This window comes from Clarias gariepinus, chromosome 1 (assembly GCF_024256425.1).
Source record: "Clarias gariepinus isolate MV-2021 ecotype Netherlands chromosome 1, CGAR_prim_01v2, whole genome shotgun sequence".
In the NCBI taxonomy this organism is placed as follows: Eukaryota; Metazoa; Chordata; class Actinopteri; order Siluriformes; family Clariidae; genus Clarias; species Clarias gariepinus.
In genome coordinates this window covers 48,621,042-48,634,236 of record NC_071100.1, presented here as the reverse complement: position 1 = coordinate 48,634,236, position 13,195 = coordinate 48,621,042, and the positions used below count along the sequence as shown (strand labels likewise).

At 37.5% G+C, this 13,195-nt stretch overlaps 1 protein-coding gene across 1 annotated transcript; it reads left to right on the top strand.

Moving 5' to 3' along the window:
• Nucleotides 1–2,731: 2,731 nt before the first annotated feature.
• LOC128529314 (protein shisa-like-2A) lies at nt 2,732–12,788 on the top strand. Its single transcript, XM_053502740.1, has 3 exons — nt 2,732–2,913; nt 4,867–5,003; nt 12,553–12,788. The coding sequence occupies exons 1-3, from the start codon at nt 2,732–2,734 to the stop codon at nt 12,720–12,722; spliced, it is 489 nt and encodes a 162-aa protein (XP_053358715.1). The 3' UTR covers nt 12,723–12,788.
• Nucleotides 12,789–13,195: the final 407 nt, after the last annotated feature.

The window sequence follows — 13,195 nt, the reverse complement described above, 5'->3', positions numbered from 1 at the left end:
CTTTAAATCCCTTTTTGGGTTTTTGTTTGAAAAAAAAAAAAATCATGCCTTTCACAGTTTAAAATTCGCTTGGGGAAAGAAAGTAGTTAAGTGGAAAGTTGTCAATAAACTGCTTTTCCTCTGTCATGACAAAAATGTACTGCTTTCTCGATACAAAAGCAATTTCAAGCTGCTGGTGCCTAAGGACACATGGTGTAAATGGTTGTGCTTTTAGTTTCTGTATTCGCTCAAGGTTGTTTTCCCTGCCAGTAGAATCATTCATGTACGCTGTGGCATGTCATTGAACTGCGGTCTTTCGTCTGAATGGAAAAGAGACATAATACAGTACGCCAAGTATAGTAAAGCAACTTTCCATTAAAAGAGCACAGTTGTTGCGCTAGGTATGTGCGTGATGCTTTTCAGTTGAAAATAAAGAGCTTATACAATAACATAAATCACATAGCAACACAATGTGCTAGTCATATTTATAAATGGAGGTAATTATACAAGATCTTCAGCGTGGCTTTTATTATCCTTATGAAACTCTGCCAATGTTTCAAGAAGCAGAAAACGCAGTAAGCAGGAAGTATAATCACAGCTCCAGAGTACCGAGAAATCTTTCCACCTTGATGGTACCCAAGCCTCGGGTCTGTGTGTGAGAAGTTTACTTGTTTTCTCCGGATACTCCTCCGATATACTTTTCTGTATATAGAGAAATAAAGGGAATTGGGATGGGGATGTGGGAGGAACTCCCAGCTTGGTTCATGTAATGTGCAAGTGGTGCTGGTGAATGTGTGTACAGTTCCCACAAACAGAGGCTTATCTTTCGCAAGTTGGAAGTTATCCACCGATCTTCAGAGATCAGGCGTTCCACTTGGTGAACGTTCACGGGAACTGCAGTGGGCTTCAAGCCACTTCAGCCGGGATCGTCAGTCACCTACCTTTGGCTAAGAGTCTCATCACCGTACTGTGCCAGGCAGACACAAACACACACACGCACTAGTGGCAATTTGGGAATGCCAATTAACCTAATCTGCATGTCTTTAAACTGTGGGGGGAAGCGGAAAACCCTACTGGAGGAAACTCACTAATCACAAGAAGAGCATGCACACTCCATGCACACAGACCCAATGCATGAATCGAACCCTCAAGTTTGGAGGTGCGAAGTCACAGTGTTTACCGCTATTATAGCAGCTGTAAAAAAAATCGTTCCCCCACCAGCCTCTTATTTTCATACTAAACATAATACATTTACAGTGAAACCTCGGTTTGCGAGTGTTCCACAAGATGAGCAAAGATTTGTAATAAATTTTGACATGGAAAAAAACAAGTCTTGGTTTACAAGTACGAGTATCATGTAGCACGCATGCGCTTCTTGTTTTAACTCAGAACGTCATGTGATTACAACTGAGCCAACGGTTTTTTTCACTCTTGTGCTGGGGAATTGTGGGTAATCGTCTCCCTGCTAGGTCTTAGTCTCTTACTGGTATAATTAACATCCGTGTACGTGTGTACTGTTTACTATAACACTTTGATCACGTGTGTGTGTAAAACATATTTTATTTTGTGTCTGTATGCGTGTGTGTGTGTACAGAGAGGTTTGTGTCTTGTGTGTGTCATTAGAGAGGTTAAAGATCCATTTTCTCTCTCTGCTCAAGGCTCAGTCTGCTCTATGTGTGTGCACGTGCGTCATTAGACACCAGGCCACACACACACACACACACACACACACACACTTTCTCTCTGGTCTACACAAAAACACTGCTCTGTCACGATTCTTTTAAAAGGTAAAGTGCAGGTTCATTTGTTTTATTTTTACTTTACAGCAGTGATTCCGTTAGTGTGTCGCATCAATCAAGTGTTATTAGAGAGATTTTTTTTTTATTGTGTGGCCGCGTGTGTATAAAAAAAGTAGAAAAAGAGTAACTGTGATAGACGAAAAGGGGGAGAGGGGAGCTTACTTTAGCTTTACACACACACACACACACACACATACACATGCACAGCGCCTGCACTCACAAAAGGAAACACTTATCTGTCAGGATTTATTTTTACTTTTTTTAAAGGTAAAATGCAGATTAATTTGTTTTATCTCACTTAATATTTCGGGTTAATTATTTTTTTTGTATTTTTTTCTGGGCTGTGGAACGAATAATTTGAGTTTCCATTATTTCTTATGGGAAAATTGAATTTGGTTTACGAGTGTGTTGGAATACGTGCCTGCTTCCAGAACTAATTATGCGCGTAATGAGATACTGGAATTAACCTGTTTGCTGTTACAAAGCGCTCAAACTGGAGATTCATTACACATTGTTTTACTTGCCCCCACCCTAAGGTTTATTTTAAGCTTTAGATTATATAAAGTGTCCGTCATACTGTCAGAGTTGATAATGTATTAATATAAACGTGTAACTTGCAGCTGCACTGTTGTCTTCTGTACAGCTTCTGACCAATCAGGATCCAGAATTTAACAGCACAGTGGTATAAAACCTTTTCGTGCCTGACAGCCAAGATTAGTGCTTGGAATATGATGTGCTTTGAACAGGGGTGTGACATTAGTGCAGTACGTTTTCAGCGGTGAGTCGTTTGAAACACAGCAGAAGAAGCTGAGGACACTGCAAAAGGGTTTTCCAAAGGGGTTAGGTTAAAGTACTGGGGATTGCTGATTGCTAAAAAGTGAAAGGAGAGAGAGAGAGAGAGAAAGAGAAAGAGAGAGAGGTGTGTGTAAGCTGATTGAATGAGATGAATGAGAATGAGTGCAGTGTGCTCGAGTTACTACACCGTGGAGAAGGAGCTGGTGAGATCGTTCATGTGTCCGAAAGCTGGCGGAGACGAGCGTGCACAGTTCTGCTGCGGCTTCAATGACATTAAATACTGCTGCGATGATCCCAACAGCTTCTTTCCCTACGAGTATGGATACATGTGGTGGCTCAGGTAAGGAGCTGTTCATGCACTTCGACAACACAAAGGCTCCACTGCTTCACATGAAAGCTGTTTTTTCCTTAGTCTCTATCTTGATATAGATATCTTGAATGATTGGTTGTATGGTTCTCAAAAGAGTTTCTAATTTTCTTTTTTTTTTTTTACACAGCTTGGCACACACAGTGCATTATCATAATTAACAAAGCCTATTAGAAAACTTCAGAAATTATAGTAATTAAGACAAAATTCTCTGGCTTGAAGACTGCTCTACACATTATTTTTATAGATATAGGCAAAAAGCAATTATATGCTATTATTAGGTTATAAATAATAATTTTTAAGAGTAATTTGCACTTTTTTTTTAGCAAATTGCATTACTTGTACAGAAGATCTTTCCCCTTGTTGGTACAGTTTAGTACTTTATTCTTCCAAGAGTGTAACACAGTGTATTTTGTAAGACAATTACATCAGATAGAATGTATATTATTTATTTGTTTATTGCAATTAATTTTTTATATACTTAAAAAAAAGAAAATAATGCTTGATTTAATATTAAATTATACTTACAGACTTAATTAATTATTATTATTATTATTATTATTATTAGTAATAATAATAATAATAATAATTCCAGGAACTTCAGTAGTCCAACAAGGGACCATGAAGGCCAATGGTGGCCATTGTATTTATTAATTTTTTTACACAATGTGGACAATTGGGAATGCCAATTAGCCTAATCTGCATGTTTTTGGACTATAGGATGAAACTAGAGAACCCAGGGGAAACCCACAAATCATAGGAAGAACAAGCAAGCTCCATGCACACAGACCCAAGGCAGGAATCGAACCTGGACCCTGGCAGTGCAAGGCAACAGTGCTGACCACTATGCCACCATGCTGCTGCTGCTAACGCTAATGCTAATGCTAGGCTAATAATAATAATAATAATAATAATAATGCTAGAAAAATGCTAGTTTGCTTTTTAATTTTATTTTATGCTTTTGCTTTTAATTTTTCTTTGGATAAACCTTACATTAATTTTCAACTTTCCTTTAGGCACATGAAATTTAAATACAGTTCAAATGTACAACTTATTACAATTTATCATGAAGGAGTTCTTCACATTTTTATTACGTTCCTAAAAAAAACGTTAACATACAACCCCAAAATGAGTCTTTTTTTTTCAGCTAAAATATCAGTCAAATCATGTGCACTTTCCCTCTTTTATGCAATTTAAATGCAAATAAAATAATACCCCCATGGCCCTTTGTGGACTCGGAGGGACTTGCCTGAAAATTGTTGAGTTTCAGTAGCAATTCGTTTATTGTGTGTGTGAATGTATGAGTGGTAAAGGTCTTTACACACAAGGTACGACATAAATCAATGGCATGAAAAAGAACAAACATCTGAGGTTAATGAAATGCAAAAATGTGAGTTTCTAAAAAGTTGTTCTACAAAAATGGATAATAATCGACATAAAGAGATGACCTTGTGCTGATTCTACTGAATAAAAGAATGAAAATATTTGCAATGATATCCACCTCAATGGCAGTGCGGTGGCGAAGTAGTTAGTACTGTTGCCTTGCACCTGCAGGGCTCAGGTTCAATGCCTACCCCACAGCCTTTGTACATGGAGTTTGCATGTTCTCCCGGTGCTTGGTGGGTTTCCTCTGGGTTCTCCGGTTTCCTCCCACGATCCAAAGACATGCAAATGAGGCTAATTAGCATTTCCAAATTATAATTTGCCCATAGTGTGTAAATGTGTGTGTGTGTGTGTGAATGTTGTAAAAATGGGAATAAATACAATAGTCATTATTGGCCTGCAACTGTCCCTACTGTAGTTGGACTACAGAGTTTCTTAGATGGATGGATCCTCCTTAGTGCTGGTCTTTTAATGAAAGCTGCCTGAATTTATTATCACCTTAAATTTTTTGTCTATTTATCTGTCTCCTGCTTTTCTCTGTAGTATTGGTGCTCTCATAGGTTTGTCCATAGCTGCAGTTGTTCTCTTGGCTTTCCTCATCACGGTGTGTGTCCTCTGCATCCTTTTTATCAACACTAAGCCCAGTCAGCTGGACAACGGCCTTCCTCTCAGCGAGCTGGGTCGGTGAACATCACCCCAAAACCCATTTTACACACACACACACACACACACACACACACACACACACACACACACACACACACACACACACACACACACTTATTTAAGTCACAAATGGAGACAAACACACACACAAACCTCTACTTTAGGAACAATCGTAAAAAACAACAATCTTAAGATTGTTAAAGAAAGTTTTACCCAATATAAAAAAACAATAATGTCATTTTTTTATGATTTCTTGGGTTTAATTTTAAATAAATGCACCGAAAACCTGTTATTTTATTGAAAATTGCTTGTTGAATAAATTTAAAGCAAGTAAAGTGCTACTAAATCCGGTGTGTACACCACTTTATGCGAGTTGTTAAAAGTCTTAACAGCTTAAAATAAATGAATAAATACAAATGTAACCAAGTATTTAAAGTCATTTTAATATAATTGAGGGCAACAATGCCACAGAGACTGTCGTAACAATGCTTCCTTAGAATTAGGACGTCCAAGTAAATACTTCTCATCTTCCTCGTGCTCCTCAGTACTGGATGATGCGATATCAGTCACTGTGTTTAGTTTTTTCTAAACTAAAAAAAAACAAAAAAAAGACCACCATCAATAACATTATACAACATAATATAAACCTTTCCTTAAGATGTTAACTAAAAACTATATACTTTTAATTAAGCCATAATGAGTTACTTTCCTTTAGGCACATTATGCAAACAGAAATATGACATTACTATCATGTCCTTACAAATGACTGATTCAGTAAATACTGGAAGGCACAATACATCAACCCTGGTTTGTATCTTTGTGTGTATACATAGAGTTACCACTGAAAGCACTGAAACTGTAAGGTTACACCAGACACTATAGTAAACTATAGATCAGCCTTCACTAAATGTCAGACTGCAGTCCAGATCCGGACAGACTGGCAGGTTTCGTTTGCGCGTTTTTCCCTCGAGGTGGGCGCGGCTATACACGTTATTCAACAGTGCCAATCAATGCAATAATTCACCATGTAATCTGTTTATAACACAGAGTGTGCGGAAGAAACAGAAACAAAAGTGCGACACAGCATGGCTTACTCCAAAAAGATTTCGTAAGTTTGCCCACTTGAAAAGAAATAAAGGGTCTATAATGTTTAACATAGGTTTATTTTAAAGAATGGAGACAGAATATCAATAAAAAAAGAGAAAAAAATAATTAAAGGTTGCATTCCAGTAAGTAAAAAAATTATACCCCTATCTCACCTATGTGGATCTGGGAGCTTCCGCGAAGACTGCCAACAAAAAAATTAATCATGGGTTATTTTTCGTGCGGAAAGATTGGAAACGAAGTTACTACGCCAAAACACGTGGTGAATTGTAATGAACCGTACTTACGGCCGCTCTGTCTAACTGAGATAGGGGTGTAAGTATTTGATCCCCTACCAACTAACAATAATCCTGGCTTCCACAGACTGGGTATGTGCTCATGTACTCATGTAGATTAGTCCTGCCATTTAAGAACGTGGCCTTAACGACAACTTAGAACCTCTATCTTCCATTTAAACCTCACCACCATGGCCAAGACCAAAGAGCTGTCAAAGGATGTCATAGACAGGATGGAATGTAAAGGCTGGAATGGGCTACAAAACATCAGCCAGCAGCTTAGTGAGCACTGAAGATGTCGTCAATGTGACTTCCAGCATGACAGTGACGAAAAAAAATACCGCCAAGGCAACAAAGGAGTAGCTCAAGAAAAAGAAACTTAAGGTAATCGAGTGGCCTTAGCCAGCCTCCAGAGTTTAACCCTATAAAAAATTATGGAGGGAGGCAAGAAACCTTAAGGTAAACATCTGTAAAGAAGAATTGATCAAAATCCCTCCTGAGATATGTGGTAACCAACTACAAGAAATGGCTTACCTCTGTGCTTGCCAACAAGTACTAAGTCATGTTTGGCTTGGGATCAAATACTTATTAAAATGCAAATCAATTTATAACCTTTGTGTTGGGATTTTTGGTTAACATTTCCTATAATAATACACCTATGAAAAAAATGTTAGACTTTTCCTTTCTTTGTAAGTCGGCAAATTTACAAAATCTGCAGAAGATCAAAAAGACAAATTATGTCTTTTTTATGTTTGTTATGCTTGTATAAAAATATGTATATGTATTCTTCCTGTGGGAAGTTTAAAACTAGTTTGTCTCATACTTTGACCGTGAAACGGCACTATGAGTCAAAACCTGGGTCAGTAAAGCCAACATACCTGGAGCATTTTCTACAGAATTACTATGAATGCACAAACATTTTATTTTATTGACCAAAGTTTTTTAAATTTTTAATTGTGATATACATGTACAAAATCTGAATATAGGACAATAAATCAGATTTTAGCTTTTGTTTTCTCTCATATTCTATAAAATTTAAATGAGGTTTATTTATATACAGTCCTGCTCACATTATTGGCACCCATGTTTAAGATGTGTTCCTCTTTTTATGGCAGAAGCATAATCTCACACTGAAAATTGTAGAATAATCTAACTTCTCACCGAAATGAATGACTAAAACTTTATAGTTTTTTTTATAAAATCACCTGTTCCACGATTTTTGGCTCATAACAATTCTCAACAATATTTTTATTGATTTTAAACAGGGATATAACAGGGTAAACATGTAATGTTTCAATATAGATTTTATAACCCCTTTATAAACCCTTTAGCACCCACCGCACCCCTCCCTGACTCCAAGCCAGTTTTACATGCATAAGAAAGGCTAGACGCCAGCTATTAAAAAAAAAAAAGAAAGGAAAACAACAACAACAAAAAAAGAATATGGAGCTGGAAGTTTTTTGGTTCTGCATGCAAAAAAAGGGAAAAGAAAACAAACAATTAAACAATTAAATAAGAAGGGAATCAAACTATAAATGTATATAAAAAAAGTGAAGGAAGGGCCTCCACACCTGTTGAAATGTCAAGTCTGTATAACGGATTGAGTAGTGAATCTTCTCCAGGGACAAACAGGACATAATTTTTCTGAGCCACTGGGTGGGAGTGGGTGACCTTCTACTAGAATAAAAGAGAACGCCTGGCCAGGAGTGTCGCAAAGCATTATAAACGCTGTTTAGCTGGAGTTAGATGCTTATCTTCCTCTCCAGTGATACCGAAAAAGAGCAATCAGAAGGTCTGGTTTAAGGTTGTTTTTCAATATGTACAACAGGGTTTTAAAAACATCCCTCCAGAATTTTTCCAAATTCGGGCATGCCCAATACATATGAATAAGAGACGCCTCTCTGCTTTTACATTTATCACAGAAAGGAACAACGCCTGGGTTTAAGTTTGGAGAAATGAGCCCTGTGTACAACCTTAAACTGTAATAAAGAGTGGCTGTACATAAGGAAGTTGAGTTGACAAGTTTAAGAATTGAATTCCAAGTATCATCTGACAGTGAGAGATTTAAATCTTCCTCCTAAGCAGTTTAAATTTTACACAAAGGGGTGTAACTCGAACCCATCAATCCACCATAAATAGTGGATATTAGGGATATTCAGCAGCGGGGATAAACAGAGGAGATTATCTAGAATATTCGCAGTAGGAGCCTTTGGGAAATTTGGTATTAAAGAGCGAATGAAGTGTCTTACTTGCAGATATCTGAAAAAATGAGAACAATGCACCTATGGTCAACAAACAGATCTTTGCAAAGCTTGATGCCATTATTGTACCATTTTGACAGAGTTTATCTCCATTTCCACCCAGGCAGGCCATTTAGGTTGATTATGAAAATATACCCAAAAGATGACAGATTGAATGTTTGCTGCCCAGTGGTAAAAACAAAGATTAGGCAGAGCCATGCCACCGTCTCTTTTAGATCTTTGGACTTATTAAATCTTGGATGTTTACCTTTCCAAAGGTAAGAAGATATAATTGAGTCTAAAGCACCAAAGTAAGATTTGGGAATAAAAACAGGTACAGACTGGAAAAGACATAAAAAGTTAGGAAGAACACTCATTTTAATGGCATTAATGCGTCCCACCAGGGACATGGACAGTGGTGACCATTGGTTCAACAATCTAATTTAACACAATCTTCTTGTTAGTGCTATATTATTTAGCAGAAAAAGTTCACTTTTGTGCAAATTCAACTTATATCCTGAAAAATAGCTAAATTCACTGAGCAATGACAGCACATGTAGCAGGGAGGAGATTGGATTTGATATAAAAAGTAGAAGGGAAACTTTATGTTCTTCTCCCTGCCTCCAAATCCCAGATATATCCCTACAACTGCGGAATGCAATTGCTAGTGGCTCAATGACAAGGTTAAAGAGCAATGGGCTGAGAGGACACCCCTGACGAGTTCCCCGCTGAAGGCTGAATAGTTTGAGATTGCTGAGCATTTGTCAGAACTGAGGCAATAGGGCTTGAATGTAATAATTTAATCCAAGTGATAAAACTTGGACCAAAATAGAATTTTTCTAAAGCCCTAAATTAATAATTCCATTCCACACGATCAAAAGCCTTTTCAGCATCCCAAGAAAGGACACACTCAGGGATCCCCTCTGATGGTGTGTACAGGATATCCATAAGGCGTCGAATGTTAAAGTAAGAATTTTTGACAAAACCGGTCTGGTCCTCAGATATAATAGAGGGTAAAACATTCTCTAATCGACGAGCCAAGACTTTAGCTAGGAGTTTCCCAGATTTGTCACCATGTGTAAAATTGGCTCCTACTCTTTAATAATTGACAGATCAGGGTTTTTAAATAGAGCATAGTGCCGATCAATTTCTTTAATTTGGTTGGTCAAATCTTCTTTATTAAACAATTTCATATTAAACAATTAAATGTGACACTTCGGGTGTTTCATTTGTGTTTAAGAAAAAAACTATCTGGTCTTCCATAAATTTAACAAAATCGTCCTCTATCAGTAACGATGAATTAAAACGCCAATGTTTATTCATTTGAGGGACATCGGGGAGCTTTATAGACATAACCACTGGAGCATGATCCGATATCACAATGCTCTGATAAGCACAAGAATTAACCATTGGGATCGGTTGATTATCTATAAAGAAATAATAATTTCTGGAGAAAGAATGATGAACATGTGAGAAAAAAGAGATGAGTTTGGGTTCTATAAACCCAAATGTGTTGGCTTAGGTCCTCAATTGGACACTTTTGTTTTTTGGGGTTGAAACGTTTGGATGTTACTGTATGCTTTGAAGCTTTTTCCCAAGATCTGCAAGCTAGGCTGGGATTCTGATTGTGTGGCCAAGTTAATGAAATTGATGAAATTTAAAGAATAGGATTAAATAAACACATACCTTTGCAAACATCAGTAGAACATCCTTAAACATTTGGCATCTCAACTGAAGCTCTGATATGATGTTCAGCCTTACCTTCAGGCTAAACCCTGGGTCCAGTTATGTCATGCAGTCTTTCACTCCAGCTTCTGAATTTGTTGGTTTAATTTTCATTTTATGCTGCATAATTATTTAACTGCAGTGTATCAATATATAATAACATGCAAATACCTAAATTAATCTTCCTGATTCTGGACATTTTTATGTTTAGCTTGGTGTAAACACTACCAGATTGCAAAGTGCACAAACATCTACTGTTTATCACAACAATAGCACTAATAATGATAACTGCCACATTATCATCTTGTTACAACACACTGCATTTTTATAAAGCCCAAAAACACATGTTATCATTATTTTGAAGTGGTTAACTGAAACAACACATCACTTCATTAAGAAGCAAATGTACATACAATGTACAGACTACATTAATAATATAATTATTATTTAAAACTTGCTACCCGAATTATTTCCATGAATAATAAGTACACACAGCATAAACACGCAGTGGAGAAAGCTGTCTGTTACTCTGACGATTTACAGTGAAACCTCGGATTGCGAGTAACATGGTTTGGGAGTGTTCCACAAGACGAGCAAAGAGTTTTACAAGTCTTGTTTACGAGTACCAAGTATCATGTATCACACATGTGCTTCTTCTTTTGACGTCGAGCGTCACGTGATCACAACTGAGCCAACGGTTTTTATCTCTTTTGTGCTACGGAATTGTGGGTAATCGTAATCGTTTCCATAATTTCTTATAGGAATTTGATTTGGTTTACGAGTGTTTTGGAATATGAGCCCGCTTTTGGAAGGAAGTATGCTCGTAATACAAGGCACAGAGGATTAATTAAAACTTGGAATTCAAAGAGAGAGAGAGCGAGAGAGAGAGAGAAACTGGGAGAAGGAAGAAAGAGCCCCCCTGCTCCCTGGTGTAAAGAAATCAGCTCTTGGCAGTCTGAGCACGGATCGCTGGGCTCGCGCATGCACGTTAACTGGCTCCGTTCCACTTTAATTCTAACTAAATACATCGGTAAATAACAAAGCACTAACAGGCTACACGTTTTGTTTTTGCCATGAAAAGATCTGAGATTCCACTTACTTGGGGCTGTTGTCACTCCCGGTGAGCGTGTTGTGCGTATGCGCTGCAACACAAGGTTCCTGCCGTCATCTCGCATTTTACCATGTTAAACATGGTCATTAAACATTAATCACAAAATCATAAAAAAAAATTTTGAACGTCACATTTAGGAAAGAAAAACTGGTTTATTCGTGTAGCATTAATGTGTAAAATCAGTGTGTAGCATTAACATGTATTAGCATCAGCCGGGTGAATAACCCTAACCCTAACCCTAAGACGTGCTACATTTAAACATAACCTTTACTGTAGATGGATAAACATTATTAATGTATTCTAATTCTTTCTTTATTTACCATAAACAAATATGATCACAACTGAATACAAATACAGTTAACACTTTCTGGTCTGGATAATTAGACTCAGTTTGAATCACCTGACCGGATATAGATACGCTTCGTTTGCTCCACACTGCCCCTAGTGGGAAGGATGTATCGCAGACTACATATTTACCGCACACTTCCACTAGAGGCACTGCGGAGCAAACACAACTGGGGGGAGGTGCACCCCACTTCCCTCCCCCCACAATTAGGGACTTGGGGTACTCTGATATTTGTCCGCAATTTTCACCTATGCAGACACACACACACACACACACACACACACAATGTGTAAAATGCTATACAATGCCAGTATAGAATAATTAATACTTGTACAGATTTTTACAGAAGTTAATTAAAACAGCCAAATGTTAAAAATGTGTTCACTTTTAAAGCAACAAATTTTTACACAGTAGTTAATTTATTTAAATTCTTACATTTATTCACCATACTGATTTTATTACTTGTAATCCTTTTTAGATTGATAGGATTGATTCTAAGAAAGTATCATAATTCTAAGAATTTTCTTGGAATTTCATCACTGCAACTTTTAGGCTTAAGAAGCTTTGTAAATACAGGCCCAGATCACATTACATGACAAATTATTTATTTCAGTATTATCCAAACGTTTCACATAATTTCCCTTGACACTGTATACTGTATACATTCTTTCAGAAATTTAAGAAAGTTTTAAGAGTGATGTAATACATCATATGACCCCTTATCTAATGGATCATTTGTGTTACTTCTCTTATGTGATGCAGGCTGTGAGACGAGTCCTGCTCCCAACTGTTCCACCGGACCTCAGGGTTTGCGTAAACATTTCCCAAGTAGCAAACTGCACTGTGCCGAGCAGCGGGCGGAGCCTGAGCGTCTGTTTCAGCCCTGCTTTAGGGTGACCATGGCCAGAGTGAATGCTGAAGGGCCGTCGTAGGACCCCTGTCACCTGGCAGGTGCTTCAAGGCTTAGTGGTGCTTTGGATCTTCTGGGATTTCCACCTTCCAGTTTTTAGCACAGGAAAAAATGACAAAAATTGCACCACAGTGGTGGTGTTGTTGTAGTTGATGGCATGGACTCAAAGTAGAAAGTTATCTCAGGTGATGAAGCCAGGAAGGAGCATGCCAATGATAATTTGAGTTTGATCTTGGAGCAAACAGAGAACTACTAATGTGTTGAAACACCACCCCCTGGTGCTCAGGAAGGTGACATAAAACTTATTTTTTAGATCAATATTTTGAAAATGAGCTGAGAGTTATGAATCAGTAAAGTCTTACTACCTGGGACACATCAGCCAATCAGATTTCAGAAGGCAGATTGATAAATCACTAAGGTATATACTATTACAATATAATATGTTAACATTATTTAAAATCTTTACAAAGACACGTTAAATCAAGATATTTTCAC

Bases quoted from the DNA above. Each gene is read 5' to 3' on its own strand.
- LOC128529314 (XM_053502740.1), top strand. From the start codon at position 2,732: ATGAGTGCAGTGTGCTCGAGTTACTACACCGTGGAGAAGGAGCTGGTG. The intron at 2,914-4,866 runs GTAAGGAGCTGT...TTTTCTCTGTAG, and splicing joins GGATACATGTGGTGGCTCAG to TATTGGTGCTCTCATAGGTT. The intron at 5,004-12,552 runs GTCGGTGAACAT...TATGTGATGCAG, and splicing joins CCTTCCTCTCAGCGAGCTGG to GCTGTGAGACGAGTCCTGCT.